This window comes from Xyrauchen texanus, chromosome 15 (assembly GCF_025860055.1).
Source record: "Xyrauchen texanus isolate HMW12.3.18 chromosome 15, RBS_HiC_50CHRs, whole genome shotgun sequence".
In the NCBI taxonomy this organism is placed as follows: domain Eukaryota; kingdom Metazoa; phylum Chordata; class Actinopteri; order Cypriniformes; family Catostomidae; genus Xyrauchen; species Xyrauchen texanus.
In genome coordinates this window covers 8,393,237-8,410,565 of record NC_068290.1, presented here as the reverse complement: position 1 = coordinate 8,410,565, position 17,329 = coordinate 8,393,237, and the positions used below count along the sequence as shown (strand labels likewise).

The 17,329-nt window shown below is 36.0% G+C and overlaps 1 protein-coding gene across 4 annotated transcripts; it reads right to left on the bottom strand.

The window, feature by feature from the left end:
- Positions 1-508: 508 nt before the first annotated feature.
- On the bottom strand, positions 509-9,135 carry tbx20 (T-box transcription factor 20). Of its 4 annotated transcripts, none has more exons than XM_052144218.1 (8): positions 8,757-9,135; positions 7,613-7,835; positions 7,211-7,375; positions 6,508-6,616; positions 5,561-5,719; positions 5,207-5,282; positions 2,588-2,704; positions 509-2,481 (listed from the first exon to the last, which is right to left on the bottom strand). In XM_052144218.1, exons 1-8 carry the CDS (start codon positions 8,881-8,883, stop codon positions 2,141-2,143), a joined length of 1,317 nt encoding a protein of 438 aa, XP_052000178.1. In that variant the 5' UTR covers positions 8,884-9,135; the 3' UTR covers positions 509-2,140. The 4 variants fall into 4 exon arrangements, with proteins under 4 accessions (XP_052000178.1, XP_052000176.1, XP_052000177.1 ...); XM_052144216.1 differs by having other exon boundaries at positions 7,613-7,847; positions 8,757-9,130; XM_052144217.1 differs by having other exon boundaries at positions 2,588-2,700; positions 5,206-5,282; positions 7,613-7,847; positions 8,757-9,129.
- Positions 9,136-17,329: the final 8,194 nt, after the last annotated feature.

The window sequence follows — 17,329 nt, the reverse complement described above, 5'->3', positions numbered from 1 at the left end:
TCATTTATACATATGACTTCCATACACGCATGCACACACACACACACACACACACACACACACACACACACACACACACACACGCTCACAGTCCAGTTCCTTAATCTGATTATTATGGCTGGCACTGTTTCTCTGTGATTTAGTTACAGGATTTTGATGAATTGTCGTTGATGTGACTGTACAAATGGGATCACTTCAGCCACAAATGACCCAATTTTCCTAATTCCCCTGGAGAAAATGCAAGCCTATTAGTTAAAAGTAAGCCCATTATTTACAGGTGTGGACTTCCTCCCTTTTGGCTGTTGACAAGCATCCTTGGGCGACTATAGATCAGTTTTCTGGTGATGGAAAGAGATGAGTATTTCTTTCAAATTTGACACATAAGCAATATGTGTCAACCTTTAGCCATATACATATAGAATGAACCGTGAATAAGCATGAACAGAAATTCTTGTTAGTGACTTGGAGGTACAGATGGCCTCACACTATTTGTTTATGGTTCTGATGGAATAGAAATGACATATGCCATCAAATACACTGTAAACCTAATGCTCAAAATAATACAAATTATAATACAAATTAACCTTTGAGTATTTAAAACGTACTCTTTCTTTTGAGTTCACAAAACATACACCTTTTAACCTGAATTGTTTTATTGTTTTGAGTTTAATGAACTTATATTTACAGGAATGTCCATATTTTCCAGCATGCTTTGCATGGCACTCAACAGTGAGAATAAATGTTAAAATTAAATGTTATATAATGTCTTTGTGCAAGATGAATATAAAGGGGAGACTTGTTAATGTTTCATGTTTTGTTGTGTTGAGTTATTTAGAAGGCTTTCTGTTATGTTTAAGTTTTGGGGGTTACCATTATGGTGAATAGTGAAGCTTGAGCTGAGGTTGAGGACAAGTTCAGCTTAAATTGCCTGCAGTATAAAGTGTTACTCATTGAGCAATTGCCAAGCCAATCAAAGCATGGTACTTTCCAATTAGCATGCTAGCATTCACTGTACTAGCCAGTTCTAGCTAGTAGGTAATAAGGTATTTCCTAATTAAAAACTCATTGAAATACCTTAAAGTATTTCATTTGAGGTTATATGGTCATTTTAAGTTTAGCCAAAGAGTTATATTAAAGTACCATTAAAATGTATGAGTTAGCTTACTCAATATTTTAAGATAAGAGCAATTAACATGCACATGAAGTACAAAATCAAAAAGTTCTATTAACTTAAAAACATTTATGATTGCCTAATTATTTTAGTTCTGCTAACGCATTATGGTTTACAGTGTACATTGCATTTTGCCCTCTCCACATTGTCAAATATCTGAAATAATTTACTATAATGTATAGTTTATGTTGTGGTAATCCTTTGTGAGTTACAGAATAGCAACAACTAAATAGTTTTTGTGCTATCAAACTAAACAAGATAGATACAATTGCTTGATGCAACATTTAAAAGAGAATTGTACTTATCTGACTATAAAGATCAAACCATCGATGGCCTGAACAAATTTTTTTACATCCTGTTGAGTCCATGTTTAAAGGTTTTTGTCCGTGTTCTGACAACACAGCGCCCTCTAGTGTCGACAATTTGGACGGGAGGACCGAGCGCTTGGGCTGCTCTGCAGATATCTTATCATTAAAGAGGTGATGGATCATTGGGAATGAGAAACAGCAGTTGTCCAGTGTTCGCCCTTGTTATGTTCAGCACATTACAGTTGGCATGGTTCTTCCTCATTTGGCTCTGGCCGGGTTTTCCTTTTTTCTTAACGTAAAAAGGAGCGATAAAGGCGTGAGATGAATCATTAAAGGTAGCATAAACATGTCTACAGATGAAGACAGATCTTTCCATCTCCATGTCTTATCTATGCTAAAAACTCATGCTTGAGGTTTTGGTTAACACAAATCCCTGTCCATTGGGCCTTTTTTTCTGTTCACTCTTTTTTTCTTTTTCTCCAGTACAGCTGCACCAAGCAGAGTGTCCGGGTCATTAGGTAATGTCGTGACAGTTTTTATTTACATGTGGCGAACAGGGCTTCGTATAACCGCGTGTTTGCTTGTGTATAGGTGCTTTAGGTCTTCACATGCCAGCACTAGGAAAATCTTATCAGGCTGAGCTATTCTAAAGTAGTAGGAATCATACGAACGGGGTCATGACTGTGGAAGAATGGCGCAGTCCCTGGATGGCAGCGTACGGCCCTTGCTGGAAATAGTGGTGGTAACGTGGCATGTGGAAGGAGGGGAAGGTAGGCCCACTGCCCTGCATGGTGCCGGCCAGGGCAGAGGGAGTGAGAGGCATGCCCAGTCGACTGTAAGGGGATAGAGAGCCCTGGATGGTGTGAGGAAGAGGACTGCCCAATGAGGCTGTGCTGGTTCCGATGGCAGACAGTGACTGAGGGTGCTGAAAGCCAGAAAAACCAGACGTGGTGGTGACCCAAGAACTAAGGGAGAGGTTGTCTGATGCAGTGAAAGCAGAACCTAGAGAGATGCAAATTGTACACAATTCATATTTTAACCTATATATTTTTTCCATACCATAAAATAACTTGTAGCATATTCAGCTGGTATAGGAGAGTTTTCTTACCTCTACTGTGTGCCGAGAGACCATCTTCACCCAAAGTCTCCTCTTCACCAGCGTAAGTCCGAATGGGTGACCGGGCATAAGAGTGCTTGTGGATCAAGCTCTCAACACTTTCCCTACAGCAAAAGTAAAAGACAATGGCCCAAAATATATCTCTTTACTCACAACCACCTAAATAAATAAAAAATGTTATTGGATAACTAGCCAAAAGATATACAATTTTCTTTGACTAAAAAATAGAACAAATTTTTTTGACAAAAAAAAAACATTAAACAAAACAAAACATTTTTTAATTTTTAAATCAGTAAACAAAACATTTTTTCCAATCCATAACATATTTTAGCACCTGGGTGATTCTTAAGAACTGTCCAGGCCCTATTTTTTTAATACAGAAAATGGAGCCAATTTTTAGGGCCATTAAGGTTTTTAACATTTTTTTACCCCTTAATTCTCATTAACATAATGCAGATGACTGCAATGCGGAAAATAAAATATGCATTATGCCGATTGTAAAGTATATAAACAAGTATATTTATAGGGCCATTGTGATGTTTTTTACATTGCAAGTTTATTTCCATAACAATTATGTACATTTTATCGCGCAATTCTCAGTTGAAAAAAGATTGTATTATTATTGCAGTGTGAAAGAATTATATATTATGCAAATTGTAAAGTCTATTTTTAGGGGCAATAAGATTTTTTAAATTGCAAGATTATTTTTATAACAAGTATGCACATTTAACCCTTCAATTCTCATTACCATAATGCAGAGAAAGATGGTCATTATGATATACTCATTACTGCAATGTGAAAAACATGATATATTATGCAAATTGTAAAGTATTTAAACAAGCATTTTAAATGGGCATTGACATTTTTTACATTGCAAGATAAGTTTCATAGCAATTATGCATATTTTATGCAATGTGAAAATAACTATATGTACAGTAGATGGTTAAGTATTCATACATCATACTAGTACTCGCTTGGTACTGCCTTTAATTCCACTCATTTTAATAATAATCAAAAAATCATTCTACTAAACTGTAATACAATTTAAGGTAATGAAATTCATAATTGAAAACATTGGGATTAGTAAAAGTAATTCGGACACATTACGGTACCAGTGATGAATTCTCATTAATGTAAACTGTAATACAGTTATTTAAATACATGAAAACTAAAGTCAGTACTACTATGATGTATAAATCATTTACAATCTACATAATATATAATTGTTTCACATTTCAGTAATGAGAATATAATAATGACCATCTTTCTCCGCATTGCAGTAATAAGAATGGGACACAATGTGCCCTATGGTCAAAATGCACAAAATTAAAATAAATAAATAAGTAAACCATAATAGTCCTAAAAGCAGGCTTCATTTTCTTTCTAATAAATTATTATTTCATATTTACTTGCAATGATTTAGAGTTGAATATGACCAGGACATTTTCTTGGCACCTATTCATTTGTTTATATTAATAGTTCTGTAACATAAGTGCAGGTGGGCTTGTTGTTTGAAACATGCTGGATTCTGAGCGTTAGAGGTAAGGGTTAAGAAACAAAAAACTAGCCTAAACAACAAGTGCATAAAAATATGTTAACACACAGCAAGCACGTAAAGAGAAGTGTGTCTGCTTGCTTTGCAGTAAGTGGATTAGCTCCTGTTAGATTAGACTCCTCAGACAGGCTGAGATGGTCTGCATCACAAGAGCCATGCGTCCACATTAGCCTCCCAATTAGGTTAGGAAAGTGCAATATCTGTCAGCAGCGCAATACAAATATGTGTGTTTTTATCTGCGATGCGCTCCCGAGGAGAGGGGCCTTGCAGCCCTACAACTTGGGTGGCTGTTTTCAATCAGTCATCGGGCCCAATTGAATTACACTGTGTTTTAGTGCAGTGCCCGACTCCAGACTAATGCGATTTCTGCAGCTCCCTGAAGATCAATTGATCAGATCTAATTCACAGCCCTTCCAAAGAGAAAGAGAAAGAAAAAGAGAAAGAGAGAGAAAGAAAGAGCAGGATGCATTTTTGTATGGTATTTTTGGCCTTCTTTGACTTTTGGTTGTTCTTTTGTTTAGTTTGAAATTGAATACAGTCACCATGTTTATTTGAATGCCAATTTGAGAGTGCATTACCAAAATCTGTCATTTCCAGCTTATCAAATTATTTTGGGGTCATTCGATTGTTTTGGTTGTGACTCTTAGGTTTAGAAAAGTCATTCATAAAGACAATGTTTCTTGCACATCACCAATGTAATATTGACTGAAAGTATGCATATTTTAGAAGTTCAAAAAACGAATAAATCATTAATATTCATAAATACAAGTAAATAAATACATGTTTTAATTTTAGAACAGTTCTCATTTTGTACTCTGCCTTTTTTTTTTTACTCTTGTTCATTTATTTAACTAACCCATCTACCCACACACGGTGTGGTGTAATAATAATCTATCTAATGAAAAGCCACTTGTGCACTTGTTAATGAATGCAGCTGAATGTTCCCCACCACACACATTTCACTCCCCAGTGCAGCTGCCCTCTCCCTCTGCAATCACTCCTTTTACTGAACATATTGAAATCAACACACATCAGGCAGCAGAATTCCTCATACCTCTCAATGTCCGTAAGTCTCGAGGAATCCCTGAAGCCTTTTGCAAAAGGGTTGCTGTCAATCTTCAGTTTAGTTATCTGTAGCAAAAATGAGAAAAGGCTAAATAACTGTTGAACATTAAATTAAACATATGGCTGGCTGAGTTAGCTGGTGCTTAACAGTATTTTTTATTTTTTTGCCAGTCTTACCAAAAAAAGTTTAATTATTAATATTATCACCCAAGACACACCCATCTAATTATTTATACTATTTATAAGTAGTAGTAGTATGAAGTAGGTCCCAGTATAATTCAGTTTTGTATACACACAAGAGACGTTATTATGCAAAACTATTTCATAAGTAATGCTCCACTCACCAGCTGATTTTGGTAAGCTGTGACTGCAGTAAAAACTGTCTCAGTGAAGACAAATGTACGAAACTCCTCAGACTTCAGATTAAGAAGCGAGGCTGTGTGATCTTTCTTCTTGATGATATGAACTCGAGGCTGGTACTTGTGCATGGAGTTCAGGATAATCTGTTGAACAAAATGTTCAGAAATAAAATAAAATGTATTGATTTGGAGAATAAAGAGAAATACACATAAGCTACATGTACAGTACCTCTTATAATTAATAGAAGTAATCACTATAAGTGCTTATCAGCATTTTAGACAACACGTTTCCATTAATAAAGAGGTACAAAGTACAATGACATCTCAAAATCTTAAAGAATCGTTTTTTATACATAGACCTACTGCAGCATTTGTTGTTGTTGTTGTTGTTGTTTTTATTTGTTTTTTGTAAATCAGTCTGTCAAATTAGAGTTCAATAAAAGCATCTATAATGTGTGGAATTAATCTGACATATTGTTTTTGTGTGATCCAGGATCAATTTCATTTTAGTCAACATTTAAAAAATTCACTATTACAAACTTTTGTTTTGTATTAATGCCATTGTAAAAATAAGTCAAATATATTTTTTTAATGTATGAATAAATATTTCAGATCAGGCTATATGGTGTATTTTGACTAACATCTGAGAATTGTGTTTTGTAATACTTTTTTGTAGTATTTTCCTTTCAAATGCTTCTAAATAAAATAAATGTAAAATAATAATAATAATAAATAAAACGATAGTTTTTTATAACATAATCTGACTTTTACTCAGATCTGAAACAAACTACACTTTTTTATTTTGATTTGAAATAATTTTTATAAAGCAGTTGGCTAGCCATCTTTTTAGTGTTTAAATAAAATAAAATAAATTATCCTCACATTGCTGCAATTAAACGCTAATTATAGAGCAAATATTCTTTAGGACTTACGTGTCCGTGCTGGTCCAGTTCGTTGTTTGTAAGCTTGACTTTTTCGAAAGAAACCATTTGTTTTAACAGCTGTTCTCCCGTAAAAGGTGAATCTGGATGCACGTACAACCTGCAAAACGAAAAAACAAAGAACAACATAAAGAAACACCGTTTATGCCATTTATTCAAGCTGTAAATCGTAAAAGTCGATTCTTTTTTTTTTTTTACATTTTACTTAAGCCCATATTTACATTTTCGTTGGTATTTCATTAAAAGTGCTGTTTGAAGATTTCTCTAAAAATAAATGCAGAAATTAACAGAATTTGTAATCAGCAATTTGGGGGAAAACAGTCCACAATCACCAGAAAACAGCTATATGCTTTATTGCTTAGGCTATAATTATTAGGTAAAACATGAAAATGTATATATATATATAGGCTATATATATACATTTTCATGTTTTACCTATATATATATATATATATATATATATGTGTGTGTGTGTGTGTGTGTGTGTGTGTGTGTGTGTGTTTTGGATTTTCCGAATTATTCGTACACATTCAAATCGAATAACCACTTTAAATTAAAATGGGCTGTTTTAAAAAATATATATAATAATTATATATTCCTTTATCAGTTGCAGCGAGGCTCAACATTTAAACAATGATATAATAACTAACATTGAAAACAGTGCATATATGCATCATTTGCGAGTCATTCTTACCTTGCAGGTAAAGGTGGATCTGCCTTTCCTGCAACAAGCCACGATGATCTGTGGTAGGCGTATCGATATCTTTTATTGTCTACTGGGACAATGTCCATTAGCACAATATATTTGGCGTCCGGATCCACTCCGGAAAATGATACGCGAATAGTTGGAAACATTCGCCTGTTGAAAGAAAATAATGGGGTTTACTGTAGGTATATGTATATATGATTTTAAGAATTTCCTTTCATGTGTAGGTCTATAAAAAATGCAAAAATGAATAACACTTTTTAAAATACAATTTTGCGCTGTTGAATTTAATACACAAACTGTAATCTGGAATAATCCACAATTCATATAATAAATTCTTACATAAATGATTTTAAAATGTCTCTCTATATATATCAGTATTTGTTTTACCTTCCAGATTTAGTGATAATCATTTCTGTGCCGAGTTCGTGAAATTTGTCCCACAGTTCTTTCGTCTCGAGACTGCAGGAGATCTTGGCCATCTCCTCGCTGGGCACGCCGGGGGTCGTAGGAATGAGCGGCTCGGTACATAACGGAGGCGCGCTGCTGCTGAACTCGCCGTGGGTTTCCAGAGAAGGCAGGTCACCGAGGTTTTGACTGCATGACGACTTTTCTACGAATTGTTCTAGGATTAAAATCATGTTAAGCCATACATGAAGTAATTCACATTTACTATGATATAATAACACATTTATTGCATTTGCGAGATTACTTTGCGTATAAAGTGAAGTCTGGAACTATAATACAAATAATACAAATCGTATGCTCTTATAAAATATTATATATTTATTTACAAGAATAGCATACTGTTTACACTATTAGCATTAACTAAATTTATTGCTATAATGATGTTATAGTATATATATATATATACATACATATATATAGCCTAATGGAATGAAAGTCATTGCTATTCTAGGCTTTAGGAACAACTACAAAGTAATAGGATAATAGGTTTTGCTTGGTCAGATGGATTTACATTTTCAAAATTAGCATTCATTTAGTCTAATAATGTATTGGCCTAAGAAACTGAATGGTACAAGTGACTGTCTGGATGAGAATCCAGAATTCAATGATGTTAATTAAACACCAGCCCAATTCATTATTGGTCCTGAATCTTACAGTTACAGATTCATCTTTCATTTTCTAATTTTTGGACTGTGTTGTAAACTAAATTGTAAAATAAACCATTTTCTTCTGGTATATCAAGTGTTCTCTGTTGGCTCACTTGAGTGAAAGCTAATCATTTTGATTTCTTAATATTGACACAAGCTGTTACTTTATACCATTTCCTGGTATAGGATATATATATACACAAGAGGCCAAAAATCTACAACGCTGTTTGTCTTACCCAATTATAATCAATGCAATTCCTTAAACACTCATTCTAACGATATACATGTTTTTTTCTGTGCTTCAAAACATTGATGCCAAAGCAGAATCTGCGCTAATGTCACAATGCGAAACACCACAGACTTGCCCTCAGCCATCTCAAAAACTTTCTATAACATGGAAGTGTCAGATCTGAGCTTACCCAAAGGCTTGATGGTGTTTTCCTCCGATTCCTTGTCCTTCGATTTTCCACTTGACATGAGAGCGGCTATTGAGAATGCGTTCGCCCTGGAAGAGAGCTGAGGTTTTGGGGAAGATGTGTACTCCATGATACGAGTGCTCAGATCACCTCAAATGTCTGGAATTAGCCCCCAAAACAGCTTTAAATCGCGGGAGGATATTTTAATATGGACGACGAAGTTTGTAGGCTACAGGCTGTTGTGTTTGTTACTTCCAAAACGGTTGGGACATTATGTCTTGTGCTCCAGTCACCCTTGAGTTCTCTTTCGCAGGCAGCGCTGTCATTGATTGTATGTGTTGGACACTTGCAGTCCCCTTAACTTCAGGAACCCCTCCGCTGTGCTCAGCCACGACCAATCGTTGTGTTGCTTCTACATCATTGGTCCTTTGACACCATCCGTCGTCTACAGTGAGGTTATTTTCAAATCCTACTATGGTGAATTCTTTGCTCATGAATGTTAATTAGGTCACGCGCTGCACGCCTTCCTGATTTGCTGAGACGATGGTAGGCGGGTACAAGTGAGGCTGAGAAGGCGTGGTAAGTGAATATTAAGTAGCTAACACGATAGACGCTCGATCCAACGTCATATAACGTTCTTAATATTCATGAACAGTTCAACCTTGGCCATAGTAGAATTCGGGAAAGCGATGAGTCGAAAATATCTCGTGGGCAGCCCTGACAGAGATGTCAAAATGCGAAATAAACCTTATTACAGTTTTACACGTCACATCTGTCTACACAAACAGGCTATGTATAATTCCATCATTCCACGAAAACATTGTTGTCCACATTAGGCCTATGTAAGGAACATTTTAAAATAGGCTACAGACCTCATTAAGAAGGTAAATAGTTTATCACCTGCAATTTAACACCTATGCTGTAATTTAATCTTATACATTAAGGAACCCTATTATTATTATTGCTGCTGTTTTAAGTTAGTATATTTTTTTGCAGTTAAAGATATTTGTTTCGGTGGATAAAACAGGCAATGTGACGCAGCAGGGCACCATAACCATACAGGTCCAACCATATGTTTTAAAAACGTAATTATAATCCACTGTTAATTAACTACTATAAACATCTTATTCGGCTAGAAACTCTCCCAGTTTTAAGAGTGTACTGTAACAATATAATTATGTTATTAAAACATTGAAACAACAACTCATTCCTTGACCGGACTGTGACAAAATCAGAAATGCATATTTATTTACTAACGTGACTTCACTAATTAAAAGCAATATGCAAGCAGGTAGAAAAATAAGAATAAAATCAGAACCAAGGCAAAAAAAAAAAAAAAGGTTAAGTACGGCAACAAAACAGCCTATTATAGCCTAACAACAATAGGCATAATAATAATAAAAATAATACATAATTAATAATATAATTATTAATGTTAACATTTGTAATGTTTATTATTTTCACACAAACAATATCAATCTGAGTAGTTACAGCTAAGGGATATTTTCTCCCGTTTTTTGTTATGTTTTTGCGTTATCCTTTTGAACTTTTGATAAGAACAAATCCTGTCTAGACGCCACCTCAAGCCACCGCTCTCCCTTGATGCCAAAAGTAAGACACAGGTCCTTTGTCAAGTACAACACTTAGTAAGCTTATGCTGATCAAGCTTGATGAAATCATTCCTGCAGCTTTAAACTAACGCGTTTCCCCACTAATAAAGGTTCAACTGGCCAGCCACTCATACCTCACAGCTATTTACATATTTGCTGAAATTCTACATGCTAAGTGATTTTTTTCACTGGCATGGCAAACAGTTTTACATACATACAGATAAATAAAATAAAACTGGTTCTTTAGCTCTGTGCTTTCATGTACACTAGCAGCGCGTGCTCGTGCCGCATGAGTCTGTAGGGCCTATATAAATATATATCTTAAAAGCGCTGACTCGCGTGTTTTTTTCCGCTTGAGGAATCACCTATCATCTTCAATGTCACTCACTCTGGAGAGACACAAGAGCCCCAGATATACAGCGTTTAAACCCATTAAGGCGACACTCAAATGCAAATCCAATGCTGCAGATATATTTTAAGGGACCTTGGCTTGGCAAAAATTAGATTACCGTGCAATTGCCAGCGGATAATGTGCTAAAAGCTTTCCCACTTAGCGTAACTCCTTACTGAATATTATTCACACTTTCGGGGCCGACGCGCCAGTCGGCCAAAGGCGACTTTTAAAGCCACAGCAAAGCCCCGAAACGTGCACGTCAGTATTTCAGACCGGCAAAAAAATTGACACACTGCATACTGAGTTCGCGGGGCTTTGCTGAATCACGGGTCCGTAAGACTCATTCAATTCTACAGACAACAAATTTTATCCGATTCGGTACTGCAGACTTAAGGCTAATTAGACGGACGCCCCCCAATATTCAAAACAAGCAAGTACAAACAAGTACATATGTATATCTATATCACTGCTGTTCAATGTCAATAATGAGCATATTTTCAGTTAAATGTATTAAGCTGTTAGCATTATTAGCTGCTCGGCTGCTCCACCCAGTATCAAGTAAGGATTATAGTAATTTAACAAGAACAGTCAGGACTCATTTTATATCAATGAAATAATATTGCATGAAGCAAGTTGAATTAACGTGCAAAATGCATCCATTTGCTCCTGACTGATCCATAGTTCCTTGTAGCATTATTAAAAAAAAACTTTTATGATTTTCTTTTTATAAACATTATTAACATTTGTTTTTTAAATTGTGCAAATATTATTTTTTTTTTTATGTAGAGGGTGATGAAACTATATGAATTTTTGTGCTGTTAGATTTTCTTTCACTCTCTCTATAATTATTTTATTGGAGTATTCATACATAGTTTATATTTTATATATATTTTACATAATTTATATATATACAATCTATAAATGTAATTTTATGTTTCTAGCTTCACTTCTTTTTTCACTTCATAATTTAATGGAGTATTCCTTTATTTATTTTGTTCATGTCTAGAGGTAAAAAAATAAAAAATAAAATCAGACGTTAGAGGTTATAGTTATTAGCAATTATGTAAGTTACATGTACACCAATATTTCCCCAAATGTACAATATATTTATTTATTCTTGTTTGAAGTGCTAGTATTTAAAATGTTTTATATTCCAGATTAATCCAGAGGTGTTAAATGCAGCATTTATCCTCCACTCAGAAGCCTCATCTGAAATACAGTCAGTTGTACTGTGTTGCCATGGTTAGTAATGATCTTAAAATTCTGGAGCAGAACATTAAGTCCTGTTGCATCAGATTGTTCAAAGAGAAGGAGCAGGAGCTTTTCCAGTTTTCACCCGTGAGAAGTGCCCCCATATTCGCCCTTCTCTTCCAAACTTGCTTGGGCTGACAGGCATGCAGTGGCCGAGCCAGTGCCTCCGTTCATATGACTAATTAGACAAGCTTCACGCTGTGCTGTTCTTTTTGATGCTGAGCCCTTGTTCTAATTGCCACGTCTGTTTTAGGGCATGGGGAGGTTAAGTTCAAATGCAATGCCGACTTGCTGCACTCCCCCACCCCACCGTCTAAACCGCCCCTTCTCACAACCCTTTTTTTGCCCTGATCTGGGCCATGACCGTGTCCAGGCTTGGGATCAGGCATATGCAGGGTGGACGGACTGTAGAGGATAAGTTTTGGGGGGTGTGGATTTCGAAAGGGTGTTAGACCAATCTCAGATTAGGTTTGTTAAGGACAAATAAAAAGGTGTCAGAGTCTTTGTTCAAGTAGGGCTAAATCAACCCAGGAAGTTGGATTCTGACCTCTTGCCTTCTCATCACCTCAAACCCTTCTGTTTTTCCAGCTTGTGTCTAATTTTTACTGGGCCCATCAGAGAGTGGGGGTAGCCCCCTGTGCCCAGATCGAAAGAGGCTTAAAGTCATTAGGTCTTGTGTGAGTGAGTGAGAACTTGTCAGAGTGATGCTCATAGTTTGGTTAGATGTGGGTGTGGTGTCAGAAGTAAACAGGGTGTCAATAATGCTGATGGATGTGGTTTTGCCTTTTTTTGTGCCTTTTTTCTTTAATTGGTCTCCAGTTTACATCACCCAGGCATTCTGCTGTGATCAATGCTGTTGCTTTGAGTTAAATATATTAGGGGTTAAGTCTAATGTCCCTAATCTTTTTGATTAAGAAATTAGATTTTTGTACAATTTTCCAACCTGTTCTCAAAGAAACACGTTATTATACCTACATTTTTACCAAAATATTTTTATTATTCATTTTAAGTATTGTGGCATATTCCTGGTGAAATGAACACTAGAGGTGCTACAGCAACATCTTTGAGTAAAACGGCAGATTATGTCAGATTATGAATTCATAAACAGTTTTGTCCTGTTCCACACACTATGCTATCTCATGACATTAAAACGATTTTACTATAGTGTATGACTTTAAAAGACAATACACTTTAAAATGCATTACATAGATGACTACATTAACAAGCTTGTTCAAGAAAGTTGCTTGGTAGCTCAACTGAAAGTGCATTGCACTTCCGATGCAAAGGACCGGGGGACGAGTCATGCAAGTCGATTCGTGAGTGGAAAATGTCATTGATGCACCACAAAATGAAGTTGTTGCTTCAGCAATTGCTTTGTTCATGTCACATTTGTGTTTTATTGCCCTATCGTTAAGTTTAGGGTAGGGAGGTCAGTTTTGTTGATGAAAACTTGATGGATATTTCACCTCAGAACTGTTGCAAAATGTGTAAGGCCACATCCAGACTAATACAATTTTTTTTGAAAACACATACATTTTGCTAGGATTTGGCCTTTCGTCCACACTGAGATGGTGTTTTTGTCTAGCGAAAAACGTAGTTTTTTTGAAAATGCTCTCTCAAGTGGATACATTTGAAAAATCTTCACGGAGATGTTCAAATAGTATGACATATTTGTTGTCATGTGATCCATTTAACCCAAAACAATCAAGAATGGTGGCCCATTTTGTGGAAGCGTTGATGTGCCAGACCGTACTGGGAAATGACGCTGGGCGACACTTCTTACGTTTCTTGAAAATTTTTTTATTTTTTTACGTATGTGCAGTTTTAAGCATTTTCAGACATTTTAGTGTGGAACTTTTGAAAAACTTTGGAAAATGGCAGTGTGGATGTAGAGTTTCTAAAACGAAAATGCAGTTTTTAAATTTATCCGTATTAATGTGGACGTAGTCTCAGAAACTACACAATATAATTTAGCAAAAAATGTTGCCACAGACACGTAATTTGTCTGCAATTTTCATTTTCTGAATGTTACAATATTATTATTATGCCATAACTTGCAGAAATAAGACTTGTACGTGTGGACTATCTTATATCTCTCGACATCAATGTCCTTCCAAAGAGTGTTTGTTTGATGTGGGACAGAGAGTAAAGAGTGAGTGTGTGATAAAAGCCTTGGCATGGGCAACCCAGTCTCTCCATGGTCAAGGCGGTCATCGTGTGCTCCCCACACTAAGTGGCAACCTTCAAAGGTCCCCATCAGAGATGTGATTGGATCTCTCTCACTGCCCCTGTCTTTCAGCTCTCTTTATCTCTTTCCACTCAATCTATCTCTCTTGCATTGGCAATAGGAAGCTGCAGAGAAAGGAGACAACGTCTGTCCTTCCCCTCCCCTCCACTCCACTCATTTTTTCTGGGATGCTATCCTGTCTGTACATGACTATCGGACATTCTCCTGGTCAAACAAGTGTAAAATCTTTAAATGGGAATGTTTGACTTTACCATGGCCATGAATAATAGAGAAGCCAGTGGTTAAAAACCGTACTAATGTGGTTTAACAGACACTTGTGAAGCAAGAATATGAGTGGCCCATCCCACAGGGAGAAGGGTGTGAGAGAAACCAGCAAAGAGAGAGGATGTCTGTGATGTGGAAAGCCTTTTTGCAGTATCACACCAATGTTGTTGGGATTTTAGCAGTGAGGATGCAGTGATAAAAGCCACTAAGTGTGCAAGAGTAGCAGGACTCCAGTAGAACAATACTGCAAACTGCAGAGGGACCAATTCTCTTTAAAAGCACTTTAATTGTGTTTTTACTCTGCCACTTCTATCCCTTCCCTCTTGTGTCTCTCCAGCAGTGATCACATTTACAAGCAGAATCAAAGTGATAATTTTACTTGATTCTCTAAACTGTGAGCGTCCTTTTGTTACTTTGACCTCTGCTTCTGAGCTTCTCCTTTAACTTCCACAGATTTTCACTAGCATGGTCTACTGGATAATTCTGCACTTTGTATTTAAAAGGTTAGTTAACCCAAATATGGAAATTCTGTCATCGTTTACTTAATGCTATTTAAATCCTGTACAACTTACTTTCTTTCACAGAACAAAAAAACACAAGTTTTGAAAAATGTTTCCGCTGTTTTTGAACATGCAATCAAGGCATGTATTGACCACTGACTCTAAAGCTTCAAAAAGCACCATAAAATAACTATATATATATATATATATATATATATATATATATATATATATATACCATGCGACTCGTGTACTATTCTTTTAAGTCTTATGAAGCCATATGACAGCTCTGTGTGTGGAACAGACCGAAAGTTAAGTCATTATTCACTTAAAATCTGTCACTCTGCCATAGTTCTTGAATTTCATTTGCATTCGAATATATTTAAAGATGCCACTTCTGCAACAAGAAATTAAAGTGCAATGAGATTTGAAAGCCATGGCAAAGAAGAAGATTATTAGTGAATAACTATTGACATTTTAAACTCTTTAATCACATAAAGCTATTTTATGTCTTAGAGAATAGAGAATAGTCTTCTGTGTGCTATATAGAAGACTCTATAGCACACAACTTAAGGGGCCAGTCACAGAGCATGTTTTAAAATATTTATAACACAACTTTTGCGGCCATTTACACAGAACACGTTTTTGCATCTGTCTGCACTGTTTTTTTTTACTGTTTTTCTATTTAAAGGTGGACATCTTTGACCATTGCAATACATTTGCCATGTCAATTTAAAAAGTGTGCTTTTTTAGTGCAAGAAAGCGTTCAGTCTTTATGGCCCCTTATGGTGCTTTTTGTCCTTTTTTGGAGCTTGACAGACCGGTGTCACTGCTGAATAGTCACTGTAACATTCTTCAAAATCTCTTTATTTGTGTTCAACAAAAGACATTAAGTCATATGTGTTTCGAAATGTCAGGCTGTTGTCCCAATATATTAATTCATCAGGTTATGGAAGAAATTTATTCACTTCAGCATTGTGTTGGACATTCATTAGGATACAGAATTCATGAGGCAAGAATCAGTATATCATATTTACTCAAATGTGCTCTGCAAAGTAAATGCTATGATAAATTATCCCGAAGATGCAGAGGCTAGAACATTTGGGCAGTCTGAAGTAGAATTTGTGTGTGTGTGTGAGGAACCTGTGAGGTGAGGTGCAGAAGTGCTTGTGAACAGAAGGATGTGGTGCTAATATCCAGCCCAACTAGGGCAGGCCAAGGTGCTGCAATGTGCAAAGAGCTTCTGTTAGTATTGCTGTCTTTAACCTTTGCTCTGTTAAGCACTCTTGCTGAGTCTCTCCGGGGCCATTCTCCCCCTCTGACCTGCCAGGTGGTCAAACCCAAGCATTCATCTGGTATGTGCTGGGCAAGTAAATGCCATAGAGGCTATTTTTCAGCATTTTTAAGACCTTTGTGATTTTCTTTTGTCCAAATATGGTTTACAGTCTAATTGGAAATATTTTACTGAAGTTCTCAAAATAATAATAAAAAAGTTCACAACATTTTTTAGAAAATGTAAATATTCACTCACCCTCATGTTGTTCAAAACCTGTATGACTTACTTTCTTCCGTGGATCACAAAAGGAGATGTTGGGCTGAATGTCATTATACACTTACTTTGTGTGGTAAAAAATGCAATGAAAGTGAATGGTGACTGATGTAACATTTTGCAAATCATCTCTTTTTGTATTCCACGGAAGAAGGTAAGACATACTGTTTTGGCAAAACATGAGGGTGAGCAAATTATCACAGAATTTTCATTTTGGGGTGAATTATTCCTTTAATTAAAATGAATGAAATGCAAAAAGCTGCTGCGTTTAATGGACCAAGTCAAAAAAAGTCTCAAAGAGAGATTAGTTATCAGAGCACATTGAACATTCTCTGTTTGTGTGTGTGTGTGTGTGTGTGTGTGTGTGTGTGTGTGTGTGTGTGTGTGTGTGTGTGTGTGTGTGTGTGTGTTTTCACATACTCACACAGACTCTTACTCACATGAAAGCTATTATTTTAAAAGCTGTGAGGTTTTAATTGTCGGATTTAACCGCTATGCATTTCTACTTAGAGTAGCCGCCATAAGGATAACAGTGGAATTAGTATTAACACTAAAATAACATTTTAGTTTCTCTGCAGTGTTGTTACCCCTTTTATATAACTGACATCACTCTCATTCAAAAGCCCTTTCTTAAGGAAACATTATTTAGCTGAAGGAGATTAGCCTCTGCCCTAATACACTTTACAGGGCACAAAAACTATTTTAGGCTTTTGAAGGTATTAGTACAAGTGGTTAAAAGGTTAGCTCACCTAAAATTGAA